Source organism: Zophobas morio, unplaced genomic scaffold, assembly GCF_036711695.1.
Source record: "Zophobas morio isolate AGI-343-1 ecotype UQ-CSIRO unplaced genomic scaffold, CSIRO_AGI_Zmor_V1 ptg000022l, whole genome shotgun sequence".
NCBI lineage: Eukaryota > Metazoa > Arthropoda > Insecta > Coleoptera > Tenebrionidae > Zophobas > Zophobas morio.
The window spans coordinates 2,850,204-2,876,316 of record NW_026972127.1 but is presented as its reverse complement, the minus strand read 5'-3'; the positions used below and the strand labels follow the sequence as shown (position 1 = coordinate 2,876,316).

Here is a 26,113-nt window from a genome sequence, read left to right as displayed (position 1 = left end):
GTTCCTCGTAGCATTTTTGTCCACGAACGATTGTTTGTCCCTTCCGGTAATGCAGTTCCTCCGTGCTGAAATTCATGACAGGCAGGACACCCTGGAGGCCGCCAAAAACACACCTGGGGATGACGTGGTTATGTCGCTCGTACTGCCTCGACGTCAGGTCCACGTAGATGGTACCGGTGTATGATGTTTCCACCTCGACATGTCCAACATGTTGCGGCGGGATCACAGTAGCCTCCTTCGCCCATACGGCGACTTTCGTCGGTTCGACCCCTTCAAGAGCCGGTAGATCGTATTTCTTCGACACCCACAATTTGTCGCCATTAATCACCAACAGGACATCTGGATGATTCACAAATGGCTGTCCAATTATGACCGGTATTGTTTGTAGGTCATCGGCAATAATGAAGACAGGGACGTCGACCTTCACATCCCCTACTTGAAGTGTAGCACTGGCTTCTCCGATTACCGGTGACACTCCGCCGGCGAACCCTCTTATCATCGCCCGGGACGGTTTATACACAATCTTAGCCTCGTCAGCTGTGCGAGCTTGTACTGTTATCGCCGAACTCCCGGAATCGACATAACCCCGTGTCGGACAACCATTCATTTCGCAGTCCACAAAATACACACGTTGGCCACATTTGTCACTTTGCGTGGTCAACACCTCTTTCCCTTTAATACTCTTTGTACAATTTTCGGCCGTATGCCCTAAACGAGTGCAACGTTTGCACACTATCTTGGGTTTCGGACACATTGCCGCCATATGACCTACGCCATGACAATTATAACATTTTAACCCCTTCCTAGAGTTAAGATCAGAGCCGCTCGTTTGGGGACGTTCCCCTCGGAAGTACCTATTCCGGTCTACACGACTCTCCTTTCTCAGCCAATGCATTTTGTGTTTCTCTCGTTTACTTTCGTCTGTTTCGTCTTGCACTCGAGACAGATATTCTTCATATAAGGCTTCTGGTGAATCATATCTGCCCGCTCGTGCCCCATTTTGCAAACTTACGTTCGCCAAACCGTCTATGACGCAAGAAACAGCGTCCTTTCCCGAAATACGGCAAACTTGCAACAACTCCATTTTATTGTAATAGTACGTTGCCATGGTTTCGTTAGGGTCCTTTATCCGTTTCAGCATCTTATGCAACGAGGACGCATAATCAGTGTGCTCGGGAAAAGCTTTCATTAAAAGATTTTTCCACTCAGCCCACGGATAATTAATATGGCTGAGGCTATTGTACCAACTTTTGGCTAAGCCACGGAGTCCATTCTGCATGTGGTACGCCTTTTCTACGTCATCCCAACCGTGGACCTCCCCTAACTGGTCGATCTTGAACAGCCAGCGGGTAATCGACATATTCGGGTTGCCCGGAACAAATTCCGGGATACAGTCAGTTCTCGTAATGTACTTGATCTGGTTACCCAGACCCGTGCTTGTCCCTGTTTCCGTAGATCTTTCCCGGACCAATTTTTCCACCAGTCGTTCCAGACGTTCGATACGCTCACCGGATCCTCCTTTCGCACGTCGCGTCTCCGAGCTCCGACGAGTTCTCTCACTGGGATACTTTTCCCGGGAACGTTTAGAAGAACATCCTTCACGTTGATGTCGTTCTTCGTCACTTGAGGAGGTCGAAGGCTCACGTCGTTTTCTATTCCGGCCCATCCTCCTGTTGTTTTTACAAAGGTATCGCACTGTACTCTTGCAGTTATCACTACACTGCACGTGGCACAATCCCACTTCTGAACTAATATCAAATGATATCAAATCCCCAAAATTACACAGGGAAAAGGAAACGCGAGAGCACAATCAAAATACGTCTTTATTCCTCAAGAAGAAAGAACAGACTGCCCCCTTCACTGCTTCCCTTGCACCTTATCGAATGTTTATATTAACCGACGATAATCAACCCTCAGACGGCTGGAATTTCGTCTGGCGCGACATCATATCGGAGCACCAGCGAGGTCCCGTTGCTAACACATTAAACACCGTAACGCTTATTTAATACCCAAAAGCAAACAAATTTTGACGAATTTGTTGTTGTATGTAGAAAGTTCGTTTATTTTGCATATTTATTCTGATAACGTAAATTACCCATGAACTGCAAACCTGGACAACACGCAGCTGCAATGCATGACGATAATAATGTGACGTGAATTTATTCGGCTTTGAATAATAAAATCTCAATAAATTTGTATTATTCAGATAACAAATTTCTACGGAAATAAAACACTATCGCTAAAAAAAACAACAAAAAATTCGCGTTATTTCTAAGCGTCTTCCTTTAAAAAATATGGGTGATTATTTTCTTATCTGCGTCCGTAAAAAACAATACCGAGTACCTAAGTCTTAGATAAATAATCTTATCAAGAGCAAAATATTTACATATTAGATTGTAAAAAAAAACACGCATTCAAAACTAAATTGTAATGTAAAATAATATAACAACTGTATGATCCTCCCACAAACGCACCTAAAGTTTAACAGACGCCATGACTAACGAAATCAGTCACCTATTTCAGCTCAACAAGCTGTTAAAACAATATAAAATTAAACCTAGTGCGTTTACACTATAAAGAGCGCCTTTAAAATTTCCCCTTCAAATAAACACATGTGAGCTACAACACACATTACATAAATTTAGACTTTGGCGTTTATAGCGATGATGTAAAACTGCAAGACAAAGGTCCAAAGCACGTTTCTGGCGCGATAGTTCTCTGAAGAAAGGTTAAATTTAGAAAATCAAGTGATAAGATATGTGGCCACTTGACCTACTACAGTTAAATTATTTCTAACACATTACCTCCATCTGACAATTTTCTGCCAAAGGTTGCAGGGGCGTCTTCGAACTCTTCAAAATATAGCTGCGAATCCTAAACACACAACAATCAGTTGGCATCCACTCGCTCGAAAACAACTTACAAATCGAATTGCATAGATTTCGGCTGAAGCGTACTGGAGCAGACACAGCATGCACATTAACTCCGGCCCCATGGCGTAACTTGGAGTAGAACGAAGAACTATCACATAATTTATCAATGATATTTTTTTTTGATTTGGCAATGGAGCATCCCTGAAATGGGTTTAGTTTTAAATTGCTTCGAGCATTATCTCGCTGATATACGAGGGAATTTACAAAGATAATGAGCAATCCGATATTGTTGTTGTACGATGAGTTAATTAATATGTCAAACAGACAACCTTCAAATTACGTCTTTGTAAATAAAATAATTAACACACACTAGTCGGACGACATCCGTTGATTATACTATCGATGGAGCGGTTATCGATTTTCGTGATTGCGAACACTAGAAATTCGGTTTAAATTTGGCAGAGTTGGGTTTAATTAATTAAGTCTTGAGAAATAAACACTACCACATTAAGAACTGACTTTGACAGATGATTGTCAGATTGATAGTGACAGGGCACGGCTGCCAATGACGTCGGAAACGCGAAAGTCACCAGACTTGTTTTTAGTAATTGTAATGTCAATTAAGTAACTTAAAACTATGTGGATTTTATTAAAATGCAATATCGTTGCGTAACATGATTCAAGTCACTTGGAAGATAAAACACGTACTCGTATCTGTGGTATTTTTATTGATTCGTAAGGTGTTGTCTTTTGCGTTTTTATAGGTTATGTAGCGACTGTTTCAGTGCTATTGATATTTTTCGCTAAATATAACAGCAAACACAATGCTGCGCAAAAAACTGGACAATATCTCTATAAGAAATTCGTTTTTAACGACGAAATCGAGTATAATAAGCAGCTTCTACAAGAGGCGTCTGATCGCATCCAAGAACTCGAGAAAAAAATTCTAGCTTTAGAATCGCAGGTGCCTAAGTCGTACCCGGATGTAAAATTTCTGAACTACCTCTCAAGGAAACGTATTTTGGTATTTCGTCACTCTTGTCGCCGTTTTAAATAAGTGTAAATTTCTAGATAACGGGCGGCGCTGGCTTTGTAGGTTCACATCTAGTAGATAGGTTAATGCTGCAAGGTCATGAAGTTATAGTAGCTGATAATTTTTTCACAGGCCGCAAACGCAATGTCGAACATTGGATAGGTCATGAAAATTTCGAACTAATTCACCATGACATAGTCAACCCTTTGTTTATCGAAGTTGACGAAATTTACCACCTTGCTAGCCCCGCCAGCCCCCCACATTACATGTACAATCCTGTGAAAACCATCAAAACCAACACTCTAGGTACAATTAATATGTTAGGGCTCGCACGAAGACTGAACGCTCGGATTTTAATAGCGAGCACTTCAGAAGTGTATGGGGATCCTGACATACACCCGCAACCGGAGACGTACTGGGGGCACGTTAACCCCATTGGTACGTAACGTGTACATTAACCTCAACCCAATAACTGGTCTTATTTAGGACCCAGAGCCTGTTATGACGAAGGTAAGAGGGTTTCAGAAACCCTCACCTATGCTTACGCCAAACAAGAAAACATGCAAGTGCGCGTCGCCCGAATATTTAATACGTATGGACCAAGAATGCACATGAACGACGGCCGAGTCGTCTCTAACTTTATCCTGCAAGCCCTCCAAAACGACGTCATCACAGTGTACGGATCAGGCGACCAAACTCGCTCTTTCCAGTACGTTTCCGACTTAGTTGATGGTTTAGTGGCATTAATGGGCAGCAACTACACCCAACCAATCAACTTGGGGAACCCAGTTGAGCACTCCATTATTGGTAAAAAATACAAACCAAATTTCTAGTTTTAACTCAAGCTTTTAGAATTCGCCTCCATTATTAAAGGGCTCGTGGGCGGGCGCAGCAAAATTAAACATTTGGCTCAAGTCGAAGACGACCCCCAGAGGCGCCGCCCCGACATCACCCGAGCCAAAAAATATCTCAACTGGGAGCCAAAAGTGGACCTTAACGCCGGACTGCATAAGACTGTCAACTACTTTAAGCATGAATTGCACCGATTCAAGCACTCGCAGAGGAATAAGTTTTTACCAGAGAAGCCATAACGTATTTATTGTTACAAGTGATTGTGATAATTTGTTGTGTTTTGATTTTTAATAAATTTTGAACGAATGGGTTTTTTGATTTGCGCGGTTGGTGGTGCGCTTGCGGGTTTGTCGCACCTGCTATGCGCTGGACCAATCAGAGCGGACCACGAAACGTAAATTTGTTGTGTTGAATGTGTCAGAGATGGAACGAGTTTGATAAAATAAGTGTTATTTGTTAATAATGTTACAGACAGTACAAATGGTTAGACTTATGGAAGTGACTCGGAAAAATTTGTGGTTGAAATATACTCCATATCTAGCGTTATTTATTTTCATTGACAGTAGGTTTACATAACCTCAAAGATTGATATCTACTGAAATTTCAGTTTCAGAATGTGTCAGTCAAGCCGAAGTCAGCAGGCATTTAGAATTAGGTAAACAGTATCTAGCCAAAGGTCAGTTGGCGGACGCCTTAAGTCACTACCATTCGGCTGTTGGTAAGTAACACCCACCACAAGAAGTGACTTATGTAATTTTGGACACTTCCAGAGGGGGATCCTAGGAATTATTTAACTTATTTTAAGCGGGGAACGGTGTATTTAGCCTTAGGGAAAGCGAAAAATGCCATAAGTGACTTTGACATAGCTCTAGATTTGAAACCAGATTTCACTGCAGCACGTATCAGTAGAGGAATCATTCATTTAAAACAAGCAGATTATGATCTGGCGCATCTAGATTTCTACAACGTCGTAAGTATCACCGAAAATTTATTTTTCAAAAATCACCGTTGTGGCTTTCAGCTGCAAACTGATCCATACAACCTGGAAGCTAACGACCTAATTACTAAAATAGAGCCAGCCAAACAAAAACTAGCCGATGCAAAACACTTCTACGCCCGTGATGACCACGTCAGCGCTATTCACTACCTATCAGAAGCCATTGAAACAAGTCCATGGGCTTCCATTCTATATGAGCTTCGATCAGACATGCACATGGCAAGTGGGGATGAATTGGCCGCTATTAGTGACATTCGGGTTGCCACCAAGCTCCAAAGTGACAACACTGAGGGGTACTTCAAGCTAGCCCAATTATTGTACAAATTAGGACATGCAACAGATTCACTCAAAGCAATCAGAGAGTGTCTTAAGTTAGACCCAGAACACAAAGATTGTTTCCCTTTCTATAAGAAAGTAAAAAAAGTGGAAAAATTTCTAACAGAGTCTGAAACTGCCCTAGAGGAAAAAAATTACCAAGAGTGCATCAATTCAGCTCTCAAAGTTTTGAAAAACGAAGATGAAGAACACAATATGATTTATAACGCGAAGAAGTTGTTGTGTGCGTGTTATTCTAACGATGAACAGACTGAAGAGGCCATAAATGCGTGCACTGAAGCTTTAACCATTAATGATGATGCTAATATTTTCTGTGATAGAGCGGAAGCGTACCTTCAGTCAGAAATGTACGATGACGCAATTAGAGATTTCAGAGCAGCGCTGGAGATAAATTCTCAGTTTGAGAGGGCAAGGGAGGGTTTGAATAAGGCTGAAAATAGGCAAAAACAGTCTGAAAGGCGCGATTATTACAAAATATTAGGGGTGAAAAGGACAGCTTCCAAGAGGGATATTGTGAAAGCTTACAGAAAAATGGCGCAACAGTGGCACCCAGATAATTACCAGATGGACGAGAAAATGAAGAAAATTGCAGAGAAGAAGTTCATTGATATAGCGGCCGCAAAAGAGGTATTTTCGTTTTGATTTGGAGAAATTGGTGACCATTTTTGTGCTGTTTTAGGTACTAACCGATGATGAGAAAAGGCGGCAATTTGATAGCGGAGAAGACCCTCTGGATCCTGAATCTGGACGAGGAGGAATGCCCAACTTCCACCATTTCCAACATTTCCATGGCAGTCCGTTCCAGTTCAAGTTTCACTTTAACTAAATTGTTAAGAGTGTTTGATTTTTGTGCGGTGTAACATCGGCGAAACTCAGGATAAGTGTGATAAAATACTGTCATTACTTTAATGCCAGAACAAGCTGTCAGAACTTGTTTCAAAAGGACTGATATCATGTACATATTCTAGTAATTTTTACCATTTGGTGTTACTACTGTATATATTTATATTATAGTAAAATATTTATATTTCCTCGAGTGTTTCATTTTCGTTCGAAAAAACAAACCGAATGGATTTGAATCACCACAAAATCAAACTAGTAACAGCTAGTAACTTCTAGTGACTTTCGCGCCGTCGCGTTGGCGCCCTCCCCATTCACTCCGTAAACGTCTCACCTGTCACTCTTTCTGACAGAATTCGGTTTCGGTAAGTTGTCCATCTGCATCCCTTCAAATTTTATAAATTCAACCCCCGTTATCACAAAAATAACGCAACATCTGACCACAGCAACCCTCTACGTTGAATCCACTGTCGTTTTTTCCCCCGATTGAGTCACTTTTGGCCCGATGTCCACCGATTAACCTCAACTTGTTTACATGTGTGTTATTTTGTAGCGATGGCAGACGCAGCAGCAAAGAAACCAAAAGCCACGAAAAAGGCGAAAGAAGGCGCCGAGACCGTCGCCGCCAAGAAACGGATAAGGAAAAGGCACGGTCGATTATACGCGAAAGCCATCTTCACAGGTTACAAGCGGGGTCTTCGTAACCAGCACGAAAATACGGCCTTGTTGAAGATCGAGGGCACTTGTGATAAACAAGATAGCTGGTTTTACGTGGGCAAGAAGTGCGTTTATGTGTACAAAGCCAAGAATAAGACCTGTGTGCCTGGCAAGCCCAAGTCAGTCAAGTCGAAAGTTAGGGCCATTTGGGGCAAAGTGACGAGACCTCATGGCACCAGCGGGGCTGTTAGGGCCAAGTTTAAGAATAATTTGCCGGCGAAGGCTATGGGACACCGCATTCGCATTGTAAGTAGTTTGTTGCTTCGGGGTTGGGGTGAGGATGGGGTTGCTATGATGTCGAAGACATTTGAAACCTGAATATTTGTATACTGTACAATGTATAGGTATCTTGAAGTGAAGATTTACTGAGTGTTTGTGGGTGCGATTTGTTGGATGGTTTGAATTTTTGAGGTGTTAATGGGTTTTCTTTTGTTGCAGATGTTGTATCCTTCCAGGATCTAAACTTTTTACATTGTAACATAAGTTATATAAAAAATAAATCAATTTTTATTGGTGGTTTGGTCCTTGATAGTGGATCCTTTTGATTTTCCTGTTCCTTGTACCGTGTTATGCAACCAAGTATACACGTGTTCGTAATTTCTATAGTTCAACATTTATTTTCAATGAAATAATTCTTTATTCAGTGGGGTAGGTATGAGTATGTTGTTTTATAAAATTAAAACGACGTTATCAAATGATTGTTGGGGGTAATCAGCCCAGTAGTTGCAGAAATTATTTGCCTAATTAATTCGCTAATAGACGAAAAGGAGACAACTATTTTTTTCATACTTTGGGGTTATGAAACGTCTAGAAAACATGAAAATGAATGGTTCACCAGATAGATCTTATTACAATATGTCTCTAGCTTGTGCTCGAGAAATGAACAACAGAAGTTGTTTTCATTTCCGGCAAAATTGAAACTGCGTTTTTGAGTATTTTAGAGATTCTTTAGGTTTTTATTATACTTATTTGCAAGGTAAGTAATTGTTTTGGAACAATTTTAACAAAACGTACAAGTTTAAACACTCTGCTTATCATTACACCGGGTGTCCAGAAAATAGCGGATTAACTCTTAAGTAGGTACGTTATGTATGGGAGTTTCGGGAGTCCAAAAAAATCTTTATGATGTAGATTACGAAAGAAATGTAATTTTATAAAAGTAAAATTGGCAACACTGATACCTGCTGAAATAAGTCGATTTTGGCAAATAACATACTCTAGAAGAAAAGAGAGGGTGGGTGGGCGGGGCTAGTACCCGCTAAAATAATTTCAAATTCTTTCGAAACAGGAGCTTCCTAAAACATCAAGATTGTTTTAAATTTTCCAAAAAAAAAACAGGGTCCCAAAATTAACTCAAAAATAGGTCAGGTCAAAAATTTTCAAAAATACAACACCAAAGTCCCCCAAAATTGTTTTAAATAATTTACAAAAAAAAAATCTCCATGGGCTCCCAAAATAATAGACCATGGGTACCCAAGAGTCTCCCGAATAAAAAAAAAACACTGCGGCACTCAAGACTTTTTCAAATTTATAAAAAATAAAACACTAAAAAAAGCCCAAAAGATTTTTTCAAATTCATCCAGCAAGAAAACGTCAGATTCGTTTAAATTTACCCGAAAACAAAACACCAGGGGACCTAAAATTAACATTTTAAACGTAGGATTTTGAAAACAAACAATTTTTGATTCGTCAAAATTTTTATCTGTGTTGTGACCAAATTTGAATAATTTGCATTTGAAACAAACATCATTAAGAAAATCGTTAAACATAGGCAACCACGTGCAAGTTTAGTTCTTTTCTGGTAGTTGGTAGCTGTTCTAGGGAATTTCTGGGGTGTATCTAGTGAGGGGGTTGGTAGACGTTGGCTTGCTTTGTAGAAAGTGGTGACGCGTCACTGTTGTTTTTGGTTTGCTGAAACCAAACGTTTAACGAAAATTTTTCCAAGCGGAAATATAGGAATTTTCGACCGACGCCAACACGTGGTGTTAAATTTGGTTTATTTTTTGTAAATTCACAGTTCATGTTAGGATTTTAATCGTTAACTGTTTCTAATACAATTTAACAGCCATGAGTTTTTTCACATAAAACACTTGTTATATCTTTGTTTATCAAGTTATAAATAAAGTTTCTGGATGCTTCTACTTTAGTGTTACATTATACACTTCTTAATTCTTCACACAAGATTGCTAATAGTTCATTTACGGCAGTTAAATCAACCTAACGTTGTCACACTCTGGGAAAAGGACCGTGGAAAGTGTGGTAAAATTCATACTATTGTGGACTGAGGTACGTAAATTTTTCCCCTTTGGCAGTTATTATATCATCGAGACATATTTCTCAGTCACTTGGATGAAGGCAACATTTAACATCATGCAAATTCTTTGTTTGAGTCGTTGATAAAGTGAGGCATAATTTAACATCATGTAAATTCTTTGTTTGAATCGTTGATAGAGTGTGGCATAATTTAAGATCATGTAAATTCTTTGTTGGAATCGTTAATACGGTGTGGCAAATATTAACCTCATGTAATTTTCTTAGCTTTGCAATTTTTCTCTATCTCGCAATTTTAGCCTCAGTAATTTTCTTTGCTGTATAATTTAAATTGAACGTAAATTCTCATGCTCCGCAGTTTCTAACGTCACGTAAATTTTTTACTTCACACCAGATTTTTTTTGTTTTATAAATCTTTGTTACTTTTTTCTGACCACGTAAATGCTTCCATGATGTAAATTGTCTGATGTCCAATCTTAATCTCTCAGACAAGAATTTTTTGTTGTTTAAAAATTTCACGAGACGAATTTAAATGTTGTTTATCGCTCTTTTTGAAACTGTAACACTTATTCAGTTGTAGTTTAATATCAGAGTAATTGAAATTGAACATTTAAATGGAACTGTGGTAAATAACACAAAAACACGTGCCAGAAGCGGAGGACGCGGTTCCTAGTCGAGCTGGCGGGATTTATCGCACCATATGCACAAAAGACGCAGACCTAGAATAGAAGGCCCCTGAGTTTTGCTAGCGCGGCACGTTTCTAGAGGGGTGCTGGGCAGTATGTGCTTCCCGATAGAGTAGAATCACCGTCGTGGTGGAAGAACAGCCACAACCAGGAGCCCCAAACTCCGCCCGTGCTACAACGCCCCCTATAGCCACACTCTTATAGCGCTCTGGTTCCGCTGTCGCTGTGCTTACGACGAATAAAAAAATCATCAGAATTCGGATAGGGCGGGCGGGCGGGGCTTATATTTTGACTTTTTTTCTTAATATACATAGCCATTTTTTCATAACAAGAAACTTAAAACATGGTTAAAGTGGGTTTTGTAAGGAAATATGGATTTTGCAATTATGGAGACAAAATATAAGCCCGCCCACCCACCCTGTCTCAATTGTGATGATTTTTTTTATTCGCCGTGAACCAAGGGGACGGAGCGTAACTGCAAAATACTTATTTCTCTATAAGAAATTAAAAACATGTTTTTGAAGATCGTGTTGTTCGAAGAAAACTATATATATTAAGAAAAAAGGCAAAATATAATCCCCACCCACCCACCCAATCTCAATTGTGATGATTTTTTTAATTCTTAGAAACTTAAAATACGTTTAAAATGGTAATTTTTGCAAGTAAATATGGATTTTGCAATTAGGCTCCGCCCCTAGGTCTGCCAACGAATGAAATCGTCATTCCTATTTAGGTCAGGGTAGGTGTGGGCTTTAATTTTTGCTTAATAGACATAGTATTCTTTGAATAACACGATACTCAAACAAATGTCTTACATGGTAATTTCTTGTAGAAAAATAATAAGAATTTTGCATTTAAATTAAAAAAAATCTCCACAATAAAAAAAATCATCACAATTGAGATAGGGTGGGTGGGCGGGGCTTATATTTGCCTTTTTTGTCTTAATATACATAGCCATCTTTTCATAACAAGAAACTTGAAACATGTTCAAAATGGTAAATTCTTGTAGACAAATATGGATCTTGCAATTAAGTCCCGCCCCTCGACCTGACAACGAATGAAAAATTCATCACAATTGAGACTTGAGATCGGGGTGGGTACGGGTAGGGCCTAATCTTTAGCTTTATTTTTTGTCTAAATAGACATAGTATTCTTTGAATAGCGCGATACTTAAAAACATGCTTTTAATTTCTTCTAGAGAAGTAACGATTTTGCAGTTAAGCTTCGTCGCAATTGCGGTAGGGTGGGTGGGCGGGGCTACAGTTTCCTTCTTTTTCTTAGTATGTGTAGACTTATTTCGACAACAAAAAACTTAAAACATGTCTAAAATGGTAAATTTTTGTAGTAATAAAATTAAATCCTCCACTTTTCTTCTACAACCATTTAAATAGAGTTTTATTAAAATTTTGTTCTCTTGTTGACTGCCATAATTTTAAATTTGGCGCCACACGTCCGTAATAACTTGCGTATTTGCATCAAGTTATTTTAATTGAGATTTTTCTTTGTTTTTATTAAATTTGTGATATTCAAATATTTATATTTACTCAGAACGTTTAATTTGATATCATTCAAACTTAGGCAAGTTTTTTTTGTAGCTGTGAACGAAAAAGGTCTTTAACCTGCGCAACTTTTTTTTTCTTTTTTTTTTTTGTCAGTAGAAGAATGATTTTGTGTCCTCCACATATATTTTGTGTTTTATTTAACGGTACTTTTCCAACCTTGGGGTCCACCACTTTGCGTCTGAATTCCGCCACAAAAAGAAAACATACACAATATAGGGTCCCATTTTGTTAGGCGATAACAGCCAAGGTCATTTTTTTTTCAAATTTTCGCGGGCTTTCATTTTTTTCCTCACATTTTTTATATCAGGCAAGATTGTTGAGAGCGTAGCAGAGAGTTAATCCGCCATTTTCCAGACACCCGGTATAACAATAGATTTTTTTCCCCGAGCGTAAGCCAAGGAGGTTATCGGAATCGCCAGAAAATGCATGAAAAAGCTTGAAAAGTCACATTTCTCCAATTCTTTGAGGAATTACTTGAATCTACGAACTCCAGAATGTTGAAAACATACACAATCGTATCCTTTTCGCAAAATAAGCCGATTCTGCTTTATCGCAAGTGCGTCAGACGATCAGAATCGTCGAAATATAATAAAATTCAACAAAAATATTATTTTTAGCTAAAATTTGAGGGTTTCCTTGATATTTTCGGCCCCAGTGGGTGCCGGAAACGCTAGAAAACACAAGAACAAACTTGAAAAATAATATTTCCGAAGTTTTTCAAAGAATTTATTGAATCTACAAACGCAGGATGTGAAAAATATACTCAATCGTTTCCTTTTCGTCAGATACGTCGATTTGAGATTTTATTTGTTATCGCAAGTGTGTCATAACCACTAGAATTGTTTTCTAGACGTTTCATGACCCATAGAGAATGAAAAAATAGGTTTCCGTCTATCTGTCGTGTCAATTTACTCTGGTAGTTGTGATTTATGAATCCGCCTTCATTTTTACCCTTGAATGTTTTTACCGGAATTTTTGCAAAATACATGGACTAATCGACAATGACAGTTGGTTGTAGCTCGAAAGCCAGGGTCATTTTTTTCACTGTCAAGATATCTTTTTTCTCTAAAAAACTGGATTTCTTTGATTTTAATTCAGGGACGAGGAAAATTCTGGCTCTTTATTTTTCGATTTTATGTAAATCAGGTTGAAAATTAGGACCAGTGTTGTATAGAAGCGGCAAAATATTGCTTCCATAGTAAATCCGTGCGCACAACAATGCGGCACATGCATATTTCTGAATTACAGTAAAACTTGGCACAATAAATTGGTATTTTTTTTTTTTTAAATAAATGAAAATAAAAAGAAATCATGTCGGAAACTTGTTTATTTAATACATAATTATCATTGTCAAATATTTAACAATAACTAGTTCAATATAAATTACTTTGTCTGAAGTGAGGTACAATAAAGAATGTGCACCCGATCTACAACAGCGTAACAATACACCATAAAAATTGGTAACACATTACACAACAAAAATCACATCATATTCTGTAAACTATATACACTATATACAATCTACGCCTAAAAATATCAACAACTTGATTTTTACTTTACCAATAAGTAAACTAAAACCAGTTCTACAAGGGCCTACCCCACTCCTCAATAACTTACCCCCCCTACACTAAAACAATATTGGCCACCGAACTATTAATCTCCTCCTCCTCGTACCCGCTCTCGTCGCTGCACGCACTATCGTTCTCCCCCTCCGAACCCTCCCCGTCCCTCTCGCACCCGCACACCTCCTTCCCCTGCGCCTCCACCGAATTCCGCTTCTTGAACACCTTCAAGGAACTAAAATCCGCCTGACTCTCCCCCACCGGGATCAGCGACACCTCCTCGCTCCCGATGATGCTCTTACTCCCATTACTCCCGTAATTCAGTCCACAATATTTCAAAATATCCGTGTTGATCCTCTCGAAACTCCGCACCCTCGCCAGCACGCACCCCCCTACTTTGAAATCTACATCAGTCTTGTTCTTGTTTGGCTTCGATTCCTCCTCCTCCACGAACTCCAGGTCCTCCGCGATCGTCGGAAAGACCTGCTGGTCCAAGTCCGACGTGACCGTGCTGGCCGACTCGCAGCCGCTCGACAGCGACCCCTCGTCGCTGTCCGGGGGGATCAAGTCCGGCTTGTCGGTCAGCGCGTTGAACCAAGCCCGCTCGCACGACTCCAGCAGGTCGTTCCGGAGCGAACTCTGCACCAGCTCCTCGAGGATGAGGTCGCTTTTCTCGTCGAGCGTCAGCTCGATGATGTCCTCGCTGAAGTTCACCTTCTGCTCCTTTTCTTTGACCGGAGCGTCGTCGCAGTCCTCGAGGACGGGCTCCACGTCCGACGGGCACGTCTGCAGCCGCCGCAGGATGGCTTTCCGCTTGTCCAACAACGCGCTCGTGCTGTCATAGTGCCGCAAGATCTTCTTGTACTTGGTGGTCTCCACCACGTCCTCCTCCTCCTCCAGGATCTCCTCGATGCTAGTCAACTTCGGCGCGGACTTCGAGCGCTCCAGCGGCGGCTTGTAGTTGTGGCAGCCCGTGCTCAATAGGATCTTCCTCCTGGGGATGGTGGGGTTCTCGTACACCGAGTTCACCAGCGACAGTCGCGCGTTCTGCTTGGACAGTTTGTCCCTCTTGAACTCCGCCAGAGCCAGGGCTAGACTTTGCTTCAGTTCTGCTTCTATTTGTTTGGCGACCGCTGAAGACGAGCACAGGACGGCGTGGCAGCGCAGCTCGTGGCGCAGTCTGCGTCCTTCGTGGCGGTACACCCAGCAGAAGAGTCTGGGGAACTGGGCGGGGGCGGCGCAGGTGGTGAGGCGGTGCGCCCAGTATTCGGTGAGTCCGTGGTCTTTGGTGGTCGCCTTGAGGCCGCCGCTGCTTACTGTTAACTGCATGCGGACGTCGGGACGGGAGGATTGCGTGTAGTTCCGCCATAAGGTCGCTAACGGCTTCTCCACACAACCGTCACCTGGAAAAGGCATTAAATGAGTGTGTGCACGGGTTTATTGTTGTAATTAGCGGTTTAATGGGGTTTGCAGTTAATGGTTGGACGAATTAGATCTCGGCGGAGTCGTTCGAGTGGTTTTTTGAATGAGAGGTGTATGGAGGTGATCGTAAATGGTATTTTTGTTTCGGGTAGTAAATCAGACTTGTCGAAATTTATTTTTGGTTGGAGTTATGACCTGGGTACCCAGTTTTTTATTGCTGCACGTTAAGATAAGGGGTTTTATTGAAGTTTTAATAGAACATTTGTAGTATGAGTTTTAAATTATAGACGCCATACAAGTAAAGATTCTTTAGAAATGTTTTATTTTCACTAATGGACACTTCTAGAGAAATCAGTGATTTTTTTTTCAAAATTCAAATGATATAGAATTTAAGACATTTTTTTCAGACAATAAGTGCTTGTTTTTTATGTTTATCACAATTAAGTTCTGTCGCTTTTTTGACGTTTCATGGCCCATAGAGAATGAAAAAAATAGGTCTACAGTTTCCGTCTCTGTCGATATTTATTAGGCAGATATCCCTCGAAACTACGAGACTTATTTTATAGGTAATTTACCGATACCCGATACTTGTGGTTTATGGATCCACCTTGATTTTTTACAATAGGAATCTAGATTTTGCAAACAAAAATCAAAAGTGTATGTTATGTCAATAATAATAAAATTTATTTATAACTAACATATTTAAGTGAGTTTACAAATAAAAAGAAAAACTAAAAACCCGAAACACCGAAAAATTTAAAGCTTGAAGCACTGAAACACTGAAAAATCGAAAAATCGAGAAATTGAAACATTCCAAAACTGAAACAACGAAAAATTGAATAATGGAAAATTTGAATAACTGAAAAATCGAAAATTAAGAAGTCGGAACATCGAAATTGGAAAATCCTAATACATACATACTGAAAAACCGGAAAATCGAGAAACCGAAAAATAATAAAAAACGACAAATTGAAAAATCGAAAAATTGAAGAATTAAAAAATTGAAAAATCCCAAAACTGAAATATCGTAAAATTGAGAAATCCATAGTCGAAAAATGGAGAAATCTAAAACTGGAAAAGCCGAAAAATCGAATATTCAAAAAAAACCGAGAAACCGAAAAATTGAAAAATCAATACTCTGAAAAATTGAAAAACTGAAAAATCAAAAACTCGAGAAATCGAATCATCGAAAGGTCGAAAAACAAAAAAATTAAAAAATTGAAGTCGAAAAAAATTCAAAAATCCTTAAAAAGCTGACATTGAAAAACTGAAAAACTGAAAAAAGTCGAAAAACAGAAAAGATGAAAAACTGAAAATTTAAAAATCGAAAATTTGAAAAACCAAAAAATTGAAAAATCAAATAAAGAATCGAAAAACTGAAAAATCGAGAAGTCGAGAAATCGATAAGTCGAAAAATCGAGAAACCGCAAAGTTGAAAAATGGAGAAAGCGAAAAGTCGAAAACGTATTAATCGAGAACTAGAAAAATCGACAAATCGAAAACTTAGATACCTAAAATTGAAAATTTGAAAAAGAAAAATAAAAAAATTGAGAAATCGAAAATTCCAAAAGTTGAAAAATCGAATAATTACAGAATAAAAAAATTGAAAAATCGAAAAACCGCGAAACCGAAAATTTGAAAAATCAAAACCCTGAAAAATTGAAAAACTGAAAAATTAAAAAACAAACAACTGAAAATTCAAGAAGTTGATAACTCGTATCATTGAAATATCGAAAAATAGGAAAATTAAAAAATTGGAAAAGTCAAAAAAATCCAAAATCCATAAAAAATTGAAATATTGAAAAAATGAAAAACTCAAAAAAGTTGAAAAACAGAAAAGTTGAAAAACTGAAAATTGAAAAAATCGAAAAATTGAAAAAATAAAATAAAAAAACCTGAAAATTCGCAGAATTGAAACACTGAAAATCGAAAAATTCCAAAACTGAAATTTCCAAAAATAGAAAAATCGAGAAACCTAAAACATAAAAAATCGAAAATTTAAAATATAAAAAAATTGAAAAATCAAACACTTAAATAATCGAAAACCTGAAAAATCGAAAAGTCGAGAAATCGATAAATCGAAAAATAGAGAAACCGAAAATTCGAAAAATTGAATAATTGAAGATCTGAGTAGATATTTGAAAAATCGACAATTGAGAAATCGGACCAACGAAATTGGATAATCTTAATACTTACTGAAACCCGGAAAATCGAGAAATCGAAAAATAAAAATGAGAAATTGAAAATTTGAAAAGTCAAGAAATTGAAAAATCCCAAAACTGAAATTTCAAAAGATTGGGAAATCCATAGTCAAAAAATGGAGAAATCGAAATATGGGAAAGCCGAAAAATTGAATATTCGAAAAACCGAGAAACCAAAAAATTGAAAAATCAACACCCTGAAAAAATGAAAAACTGAAAAATTAAAAGATAAAAAACTAAAAAATAAAAAAATTGAGAATCGAATAATTGAAAGGTCTAAAAAAAAAATAAAAATCGAAAAGTCAAAAAAATCCAAAATCTATAAACAACTGTAATATTGAAAAAATGAAAAACTGAAAAAAGTCGAAAAACAGAAGCTGAAAAAATGAAAATTTAGAAAATCGAAAAATTGAAAAAATGAAAAAATTGAAAAATTAAAATTAAAAACCTGAAAATTCGCAAAATTGAAAAATTGCAAAATCGGCAAATCAAAAAATTCCAAAATTGAAACTTCCGGAAATAGAGAAATCGAAAAATTGAAAAACAGAAACCGAAAACACGAAAAATCTAAAATTTAAAAATCAAACACTCAATCGAAAAATTGAGAAATTGAAAAACTGAAAAATTGTGAAATCGAAATGTCGAAAAATTGAAGAATTAAAGATTTGAATAACTGAAAAATTGAAAATTGAGAAATCGGAATATCGAAATTGGAAAATCTTAATACATACATCATATTGAAAAACTGGAAAATCCAGAAACCGAAAAATAAAAAAGTGGGAAATCGAAAATTTGAAAAATCCAAAAATTAAAGAATCAAAAAATTGAAAAATCCGAAAACTGAAATATCGAAAAATTGAGAAATCCATAGCCGAAAAATGGCGAAATCGAAAAATTGAAAAATCAAAACCCTGTAAAAATGAAAAACTAAAAAATTAAAGAAACAAAAAACTTGAAAATCAAAAGTTGAGAAATCGAATCATTGAAAGGTCGAAAAATAAAAAAATAAAAAATTGAAAAGTCAAAAAAATCCAAAATCCATAAAAAACTGTAATATTGAAAAAATGAAAAACTGAAAAAAGTCGAAAAAGAGAAAAGCTGAACAAAATGAAGATTAAAGAAATCGAAAAATTGAAAAAATTAAAAAATTGAAAAATTAAAATTAAAAACCTGAAAATTCGCAAAATTGAAAAATTGAAAAATCGGAAAATCAAAAAATTTCAAAATTGAAACTTCCAGAAATAGAGAAATCGAAAACACGAAAAATCTAAAATTTAAAAATTAAAAAATTGAAAAATCAAACACTTACAGAATCGAAAAATTGAGAAATTGAAAAACTGAAAAATTGTAAAAATGTCGAAAACTAGAAATGATGAAGAATAGAAAATTTCAAAAATCAAAAAATTGAAAGACAATGAAGCTGAAAAATCGAAAAATTGAAGATTTGAATAACTGAAAAACTGAAAATTGAGAAATCGGAACATCAAAATTGGAAAATCTTAATACATCATATTGAAAAACCGGAAAATCGAGAAACCGAAAAATAAAAAATGAGAAATCGAAAATTTGAAAAATCCAAAAATTAAAGAATTAAAAAATTGAAAAATCCGAAAATTGAAATATCGAAAATCCATCGCCGAAAAATGGCGAAATCGAAAAATTGAAAAATAAAAACCTTGTAAAACTGAAAAACTGAAAAATTAAAGAAACAAAAAACTTGAAAATCAAAAAATTGAGAAATCGAATGATCGAAAGGTCGAAAAATAGGAAAATTAAAAATCGATAAGTCGGAAAAAAATCAAATCAATAAAAAAACTGAAATATCGAAAAAATGAAAAACTGAAAAAAGTCGAAAAACAGAACGCTGAAAAACTGAAAAATGGAAAAATTTGAATAATTGAAAAATTTAAATTAAAACTCCACAAATTCGTAAAATTGAAACATCGAAAATTCAGAAATCGAAACATCAAAAATGGAAAAACTTAATACATATACAGAAATTGAAAAATCGAAAAATTGAAGAATTAAAAAATTGAAAAATCCCAGAACTAAAATAATGAAAAATTGAGAAATCTACAAAGTGAGAAATTGAAAATTAATCAATTGTGAAACCGAAATGTCAAAAAATAGAAATGATGAAGAGTTGATAAATTTCAAAGCTTAAAAAATTTTAAAAATCAAAAAATTGAAAAACCGCGAACCTGAAAAATCGAAAAAATTAAAATTGAAGATTTAAATAACTGATAAATCTATTGAGTAATCAGAACATCGAAATGGGAAAATTCCAATACATACCGAAAAATAAAAAAAATGAGAAATTGATACTTAAAAAATGGCGAAATCGAAAAATGGAATAGCCGAAAAATCGAATATTCGAAAAACCGAGAAACCGAAAAATTGAAAAATAAAAAACTGAGAGAGCGAATCATCGAAAAGTCGAAAAATAGAAAAATTAAAAAATGGAAAATTCGAAAAAAGTTTAAAATTCCATAAAAAATTGAAATATTGAAAAAATGAACAACTGGAAAAAAGTCGAAAAACAGAAAATTCAAAAAATCGAAACATTGAAAAAATCAAAACAGAGAAATCGACAAATCGAAAAAATCTCTTGTGTCTGGTTTTTGAAGTAGTTTGAAAGAATCTCGGAGACGCTAACCAAAATTCATCCGCAGCAACAATTTTCTGACGTTACCTCAAAATTTTGCATGTTAAATGTTACTTAAATTTTATAAAACAACATACTTTTGTATTTATGGTTTAGAATTTCCGAAAAATAATACTTTTTTTACCTACTGTTAAAAACGAAATAAATCTGTAGTTGTTTTGTTACGTGACACCAGCACCAAATGGCCAATCCAACGCAACTCGGATCAGTATTCACAATACCAGTGATATTTTCAGTGTTGCATAGTGTCATTTTTCACGCACCACCACCAACAACAAACAACGTGACAATTTTGCAAATGATCGAACGATTGAATCTTGAAGTTCCGAGATTGCAACAATAAACCAAGATCAGTTTAAACACATCCACAAATCAATCAACTTCACTGATTGATGAAATCAGCTTCATATTTTTATTCTAAAACCAGTATAGAAAGTTTGACGACTTAGCACCCGCATTTTTCAACTGAATTAAGTAACACTGATGCAAAAAATAACGAACGATCAACACGTTTTAAAAAGTTTTTTTTAACGTTCCGAGCATTTACATAAATGTGACGAACGAATCTCCATAATTTATTTTCATAAATAAAAGATCAGATGAGCGGGCACAGGCAATAAGCCGTAAGTGAAACGTCCTATATTATTATTAAATAAACAACAAAACAATAATTTATTTTTTAGAATTTACATAACATGAGGAGTGATTTTGATCTTGCACCTGTGACGACGTCGTTTAAAACTATGATTTCGCGTTAACACCACTGAAGTTATTGTTATGTTGTAAATCTAAATTGCACCACCGTGTTTTACATTTACATAAACAAAACAAACATATGACGCATTCTTTTACGCGAACTGTCAGTATTCGATAACGAACAAATACCTAGATAACCAGGTATTTAGTAATTTAGAATTTAAACTTGAAATATTTATTTTGTTTCTAGTTACGTATACAACGCAGTAGCATAAATTAAATTAAGCGCGTAGTGGTAAATAATTTGATGGAACTGACTGGTATCTTCGACCGAATAACTTTCCCCATGACGACATTTTGAAAATAAAAAAATGTTTGCAACAGAAAAAGGTTAATTAATAGATTTACCTTGAATGTCGACTAAAAGAAGAGAGGTGTGGCAGAAAATCAAAAAGTTGTATCAAAATTAGTCTAACTAGACAGGTTAGAGAAAAATTTTGCGCACAAGATTTTGTAGATTTTTATGTGGGGAGAGTTCGAGATTTTTTTTTAAATTCTGTTTTGAAATCTATCACGAAACAATATTCTAAAAATGGGTTGAATAAAATAATATCGCTCGACACCCGTCAGAATTTTCTATTAGGTACCGATGTCGGAAGTTCTCCAAGTGTTTTATCTTGGCGGCTCTTTCAAATCGAATCGATTTCGTAAACAATGTACTATTGAATATTTATAAATAGCCTGCTTTATTATAAACGTAAATCCAAGCAGCCGCCGCTTTATTAATTTTGGATTTTTGATTGCAATATCCTTTATCGCGTCTATTATAAATTTAAATTTGTTTGCTCTAGTAACAAAGAATTTGCTAAACTTTCCACAAACAATTCCTCAGCATTATCACCTCCGGATTACCTTCCAATTAAATTTTATTTACTAATTGTCTACGTATCGCCAAATCAAATTAATACGTCTATTTTCGTCGAAAGCCTCTAACTCCTTAACAACAAAAACCCATACTCTCATCTAATTTTAGTTTTTCCCCGTCACACGCAAATAAATGTAATTATCGCCGTTTTAAAATAAAATCGTAATTTCTCCGCGTCATGCAATGTTTCCTCTTTTTTCGTCGACGTTACTCTTGGCTGGAATTCCACGAAAGTAAGTTTTCGGCGCCTAGCTCTACCACGAAATCCCATTATAAGCGTCTTCTCTAATTGAATTTGATACTCCTCAGTTTCCTGTAAAAGCTAAAAAATGCAGACCGTCACGACTGAAATCAATATCGAAGTCATCGATTTGAAAGGAAGTGTGTTGGAAATAGAAAATTGTTAAACGGCCGCGAACTGATTCGCAGAAATCGAAATTCAATTTAGGTTTTGGATCTGGTAATGGGTTTGAAGGATGTGACGGCCGAGATTTTTTCGGCGCGCTGAGTCACGGTGGAAGCGATGGTTAAGAGAATTGGTTGGGAAAGCTCTTGAAAGCTTGTGGGAAAGGCGAGAGAATGGAGAGGAATTTCGAAATTTCGTCGAGAATGCGGCTCGGAGGAATTGTGGCGTTTTTGAAGCGGAGTTGCAATAAGACACAAGAAATAGATTTATAGAACTGAACGAGAAGTGGAGATTTCGAAATATTATTTGCACCTACTGAGCCGTCGAGAAGGTCGCGGTTATACTGTGTAATATTAAGTAGTATGAGTAATGAAAAGTGCAATTACCGGCCGTATACGCAGAATTTTTTTTTGATGACAATGCAAATATTGAGAGGTCTAATTACGAGGAGTGCTGGAAACGTATATAATTAAAATCGGCTTAAAGCAGTTCGAGCAGATTTCGCTAATTTTATCGAGAGAATATTGGAGATTTCAGTTTTCTCAACAGGGAAGTGCCACCCACAATCGACAAAATTTTTTCACATGTTCATTCACTTTTAAATGTTCTTTTTTGATTCGATTTTTCAAATTTTCAAGGTTCGTTAAAAATACAAAATACACACTTTCTCCTAAATAAGGCCACAAAAAGAAGTCAAGGGGTGTAAGATCCGGAGATATTGTAGGCCATCGCATACAATTTCCGCTCCGTTGTTCAGGATAACGTATATTTAAGTAATTTACATTTGGTAGCCTGCAAGATCTCCGGATCTTACACCATGTAACTTTTTTTGTAACCTAAAACTCACTAGAAGCCTTATGCTTTAACAATGCATGAGAACTGCACTCCGCGTCAGACCAACTATAAATATGTTAAGGGAGTGTGTTTTCGTAATAAAATGCGTTCGAATCAAAGGCAGTGGCGAAGTATGGGTGTACATTAATGAATTCAGACAATAAGCTCTACAAAAGTCTCTGAAAAATATATATATAGTATCATTTAATTTCTTATACTATTACAAGCATTATCTGTATTATTTTTTTAATGTATAGAGGGAATCATGAATAAAAGTTCGGAAAATCAAATTTTATAATTTAAAGTAAATTTCGATAATTTTTTTTTGGTCTTTAATTGTATTAATATGAGATACGTTCAAAAATATCTACTATTCTATTTGAAAAAAGTTGTCATTTAGGAAAAAACCCGAGAGTTTTATTTAGGACCGCCGGGAATATTTGCGTTTCGAGGTTTTTAAAATTTTTAGATCACTATAAAATATGAAATTGCTTAAATGGCATTTTGAATGCACTTGTAATATTTTTCGATATACTTCGATTTTTTATACTGTACATTCTACTTCAAAATTATTTGTGTGAGAAAAGTCTAAGGTTATTTAGACAGAAATTTCCTAGGCCCCAAAGTGCAGTCCAAAAAAACTGGATCCTTCTGAACATTATAAAATTTAAGACTAGAACTAGAGAAAGAGACTAGACAAGGAGAGTAGAGAAAGAGACCGGAGGAAGAGACTAGAGAGAGACTAGAAAAAGAGGCTAGAGTGAGAGAAAGACGTGAGAGAGAGGCGTGAGAGAGAGAGAGAGTAGAGAAAAAGACTAGTAGAAATCAAGAATAGAGAAAGAGACTACCAGAGACAGAGACTAAAAAAAGTGATTATATAGAGAGAGGGAAAACGAGAATAGAGGAAAAGAGATCAAAGATTAGAAAGTGAGAAAATACAGCGAGACGTGAGAGAGAGGCGAGAGAGAGACTAGAGAAAGAAATTAGGGAAAGAGATTTGAGAAAGATCCCAGAGAAAGAGATTAGAAAGAGACTGGAAAAAGAGACTAGAGATAGAGAGAGACGGGAAATCGAGCAGACAGAGAGGGAAAGAAATCAAACACAGATTAGAAAGAGAGAAAATAAAGAGAGTCATGAGGGAGAGAGAGAGAGAGAGACGTGAAAGAGAGAGAGAGAAACGAGAGAAAGAAACTAGAGGAGACTAGAGAAAGAAACTAAAGGAGACTAGAAAAAGATACTGAAAAAAGACATTAGTAGAGAAAGAACTTAAAATAGAAAGAGACTAGAGAGAGAGCAAGAGAGACGGGAAAGCGAACACACACACACAGAGAGAGGGAAAAAGATAAAACAAAGAATAAAACGAGAGAAAACAGAGGGAGACGAGACAGAGACGAGAGAAGGAGCGACGAGACAGACAGACGTGAGAGAGTCGAGAGAGAGAGAGAGAGAGAGAGCGAGAGAGAGAGAGAGAGAGAGAGAGAGAGAGCGAGAGAGAGAGAGAGAGAGAGAGAGAGAGAGAGAAAGAAACTCTAGAATGAGATCTCTGAAAGAGACCAAAGAGACTATAAAAAGACCCTAGAGAGAGAGAATATAGAGAGATACGTGAGAGAAAGAGAGAGAGAGAGAGAGAAAGGGAGAGAAAAAGACTAGAGAAAGACATTAGAGAAGGATATCAGAGAAAGAGACTAGTAGAAAAAGAGCCTAGTAAAGAAAGAGATCAGAAAAAGCGACTAGAGAAAGAGACGGGAAAATGAGCAGAGAGCTAGGGAGAGAAAACAAACAAAGACTAGAAAGTGAGAAAATAAAGAGACACGTGAGAGAGAGAGAGAGAGACGAGAGGAAGACGGGAGAGAGAGAGAGACGAGGGAGAGACGGGAGAGATATACGAGAGACGAGCCGGAGAGAGAGACTAAAGAGAGAGACTAGCGAGAGAGACTAAAGAGAGAGACTAGCGAGAGAGACTAAAGAGAGAGACTAGCGAGAGAGACTAGAGAGAGAGTACGAAGAGGAACTGAGGACAAGCGAGAGAAACTAGAGCGAGAGACTAGAGAAAGAGACTAGAGAAACAAACTAGAGAGAGAGAGAGACTAGAGAAAGAAATTGTAAAAGAGACTAGAGGGAAAACGAGCGGAGAGCGAGGGAAAGAGATCAAACAAAGATTAGAAAGATAGAAAATAGAGAGACGCTAGAGAGAGACACTAGAGAGAGACTAGATCAAGAGACTACAGGGAGAGACTAGACCCAGAGACTAGATGGAAATATTGGAGAGACGAGAGAGAGACTAAAGTGAGAGACTAGCGAGAGAAACTAGAAGCAGAGAATAGCTAGAGAGACTAGAGAGGGACAGAGACTACAGGCAGAAACTAGCGAAAGAGACTAGAGACAGAGTCTAGCGAGAGAAAGAGAGAGAGACTAGAGGGAGAGAAGGACTAGAGCTCGGGAGACACACTAGTGAGAACCGAGAGAGAAAGACTTGAGAGACTAGCGAGAGAAACTAGAGGGAAAGGCTAGAGAAAGAGACTACAGGGAGAGACTAGACAGCAAGACTAGAGATAAAGACACTAGAGATAGAGACAAGGAAGAGAAACTCGGGATTGAGACTAGCGAGAGAAACTAGAAGGAGAGACTAGAGAAACCGACTAGAAAGAGAGACTAGAGAAAGAAACTGTAAAGGAAACTAGAGAGAGACGGGAAAATGAGAAGAGACCAAGAGAAAGAGATCAAACAAAGATTAGAAAAATAGAGAGATTAAAGTGAGAGTCTAGCGACAGAAACTGGAGAGAGAAAGAGAGACTAGAGGCAGAGTCTAGCGAGAGAAAGAGAGAGAGAGACTAGCAAGAGAAACTCGGGAGAGAGACTAGCGAGAGAAACTAGAGGGAGAGGTTAGAGAAAGAGACTAGAAAAACCGACTAGAGAAAGAAACTGTAAAAGAAACTAGAGAGAGAGAGAGAAAGAGAGAAACAAGAGAGAGAGACGAGAGAAAGAGAGACGAGAGAGAGAGAGAGAGACGAGAGAGAGAGAGACAAGAGAGAGAGAGAGACGAGAGAGAAGGAGACGAGAGAGAGGGAGACTAGAGTGACAGAGAGATTAGAGAAAGAAACTAGAGAAGGAGACTAGAGAAAGGGACTAGAAAAAGACACCGGAGAAACAGACTAGTAGAGAAAGAGTCTAGTGGAAAAATGACTAGAAAAAGAGAGAGAGGGAAAGAGATCAAACAAAAATTAGAAAGAGAGGA

At 37.0% G+C, this 26,113-nt stretch overlaps 5 protein-coding genes across 8 annotated transcripts in view; 3 read left to right on the top strand and 2 right to left on the bottom strand.

The window, feature by feature from the left end:
* LOC135133802 (E3 ubiquitin-protein ligase RNF13-like) overlaps positions 1 to 3,394 on the bottom strand; it is a 34,230-nt gene extending 30,836 nt beyond the window's left edge. Inside the window, exons 1-3 of one of the 3 annotated variants that reach the window (XM_064062324.1) lie at positions 3,138 to 3,393; positions 2,924 to 3,074; positions 2,805 to 2,874 (exon numbers count right to left, since the gene is read on the bottom strand). In XM_064062324.1, the coding sequence (XP_063918394.1) occupies positions 2,805 to 2,874; positions 2,924 to 2,995 (142 nt within the window). In that variant the 5' untranslated portion in view covers positions 2,996 to 3,074; positions 3,138 to 3,393. Of the gene's footprint in view, positions 1 to 2,804; positions 2,875 to 2,923 lie in introns of all 3 variants that reach the window. The other 2 variants (XM_064062325.1, XM_064062323.1) reach the window with 2 other exon arrangements.
* A 63-nt stretch (positions 3,395 to 3,457) lies between these two features.
* On the top strand, positions 3,458 to 5,064 carry LOC135133801 (UDP-glucuronic acid decarboxylase 1). Its single transcript, XM_064062322.1, has 5 exons — positions 3,458 to 3,608; positions 3,659 to 3,897; positions 3,945 to 4,344; positions 4,393 to 4,713; positions 4,759 to 5,064. The coding sequence occupies exons 1-5, from the start codon at positions 3,548 to 3,550 to the stop codon at positions 4,995 to 4,997; spliced, it is 1,260 nt and encodes a 419-aa protein (XP_063918392.1). The 5' UTR covers positions 3,458 to 3,547; the 3' UTR covers positions 4,998 to 5,064.
* Positions 5,065 to 5,133: 69 nt separating this feature from the next.
* On the top strand, positions 5,134 to 7,122 carry LOC135133524 (dnaJ homolog subfamily C member 3). The gene is made up of 5 exons (XM_064061968.1): positions 5,134 to 5,320; positions 5,366 to 5,476; positions 5,529 to 5,728; positions 5,780 to 6,718; positions 6,771 to 7,122. The coding sequence occupies exons 1-5, from the start codon at positions 5,221 to 5,223 to the stop codon at positions 6,915 to 6,917; spliced, it is 1,497 nt and encodes a 498-aa protein (XP_063918038.1). The 5' UTR covers positions 5,134 to 5,220; the 3' UTR covers positions 6,918 to 7,122.
* Positions 7,123 to 7,208: 86 nt separating this feature from the next.
* On the top strand, positions 7,209 to 8,164 carry LOC135133525 (large ribosomal subunit protein eL33). The gene is made up of 3 exons (XM_064061969.1): positions 7,209 to 7,296; positions 7,485 to 7,894; positions 8,087 to 8,164. The coding sequence occupies exons 2-3, from the start codon at positions 7,487 to 7,489 to the stop codon at positions 8,108 to 8,110; spliced, it is 432 nt and encodes a 143-aa protein (XP_063918039.1). The 5' UTR covers positions 7,209 to 7,296; positions 7,485 to 7,486; the 3' UTR covers positions 8,111 to 8,164.
* Positions 8,165 to 13,479: 5,315 nt separating this feature from the next.
* LOC135133604 (uncharacterized) overlaps positions 13,480 to 26,113 on the bottom strand; it is a 151,653-nt gene continuing 139,019 nt past the window's right edge. For both annotated transcript variants that reach the window (XM_064062057.1, XM_064062056.1), the window contains exon 3: positions 13,480 to 15,132. In XM_064062057.1, coding sequence (XP_063918127.1) covers positions 13,790 to 15,132 — 1,343 coding nt within the window. In that variant the 3' untranslated portion in view covers positions 13,480 to 13,789. The remainder of the gene's footprint in view (positions 15,133 to 26,113) is intronic.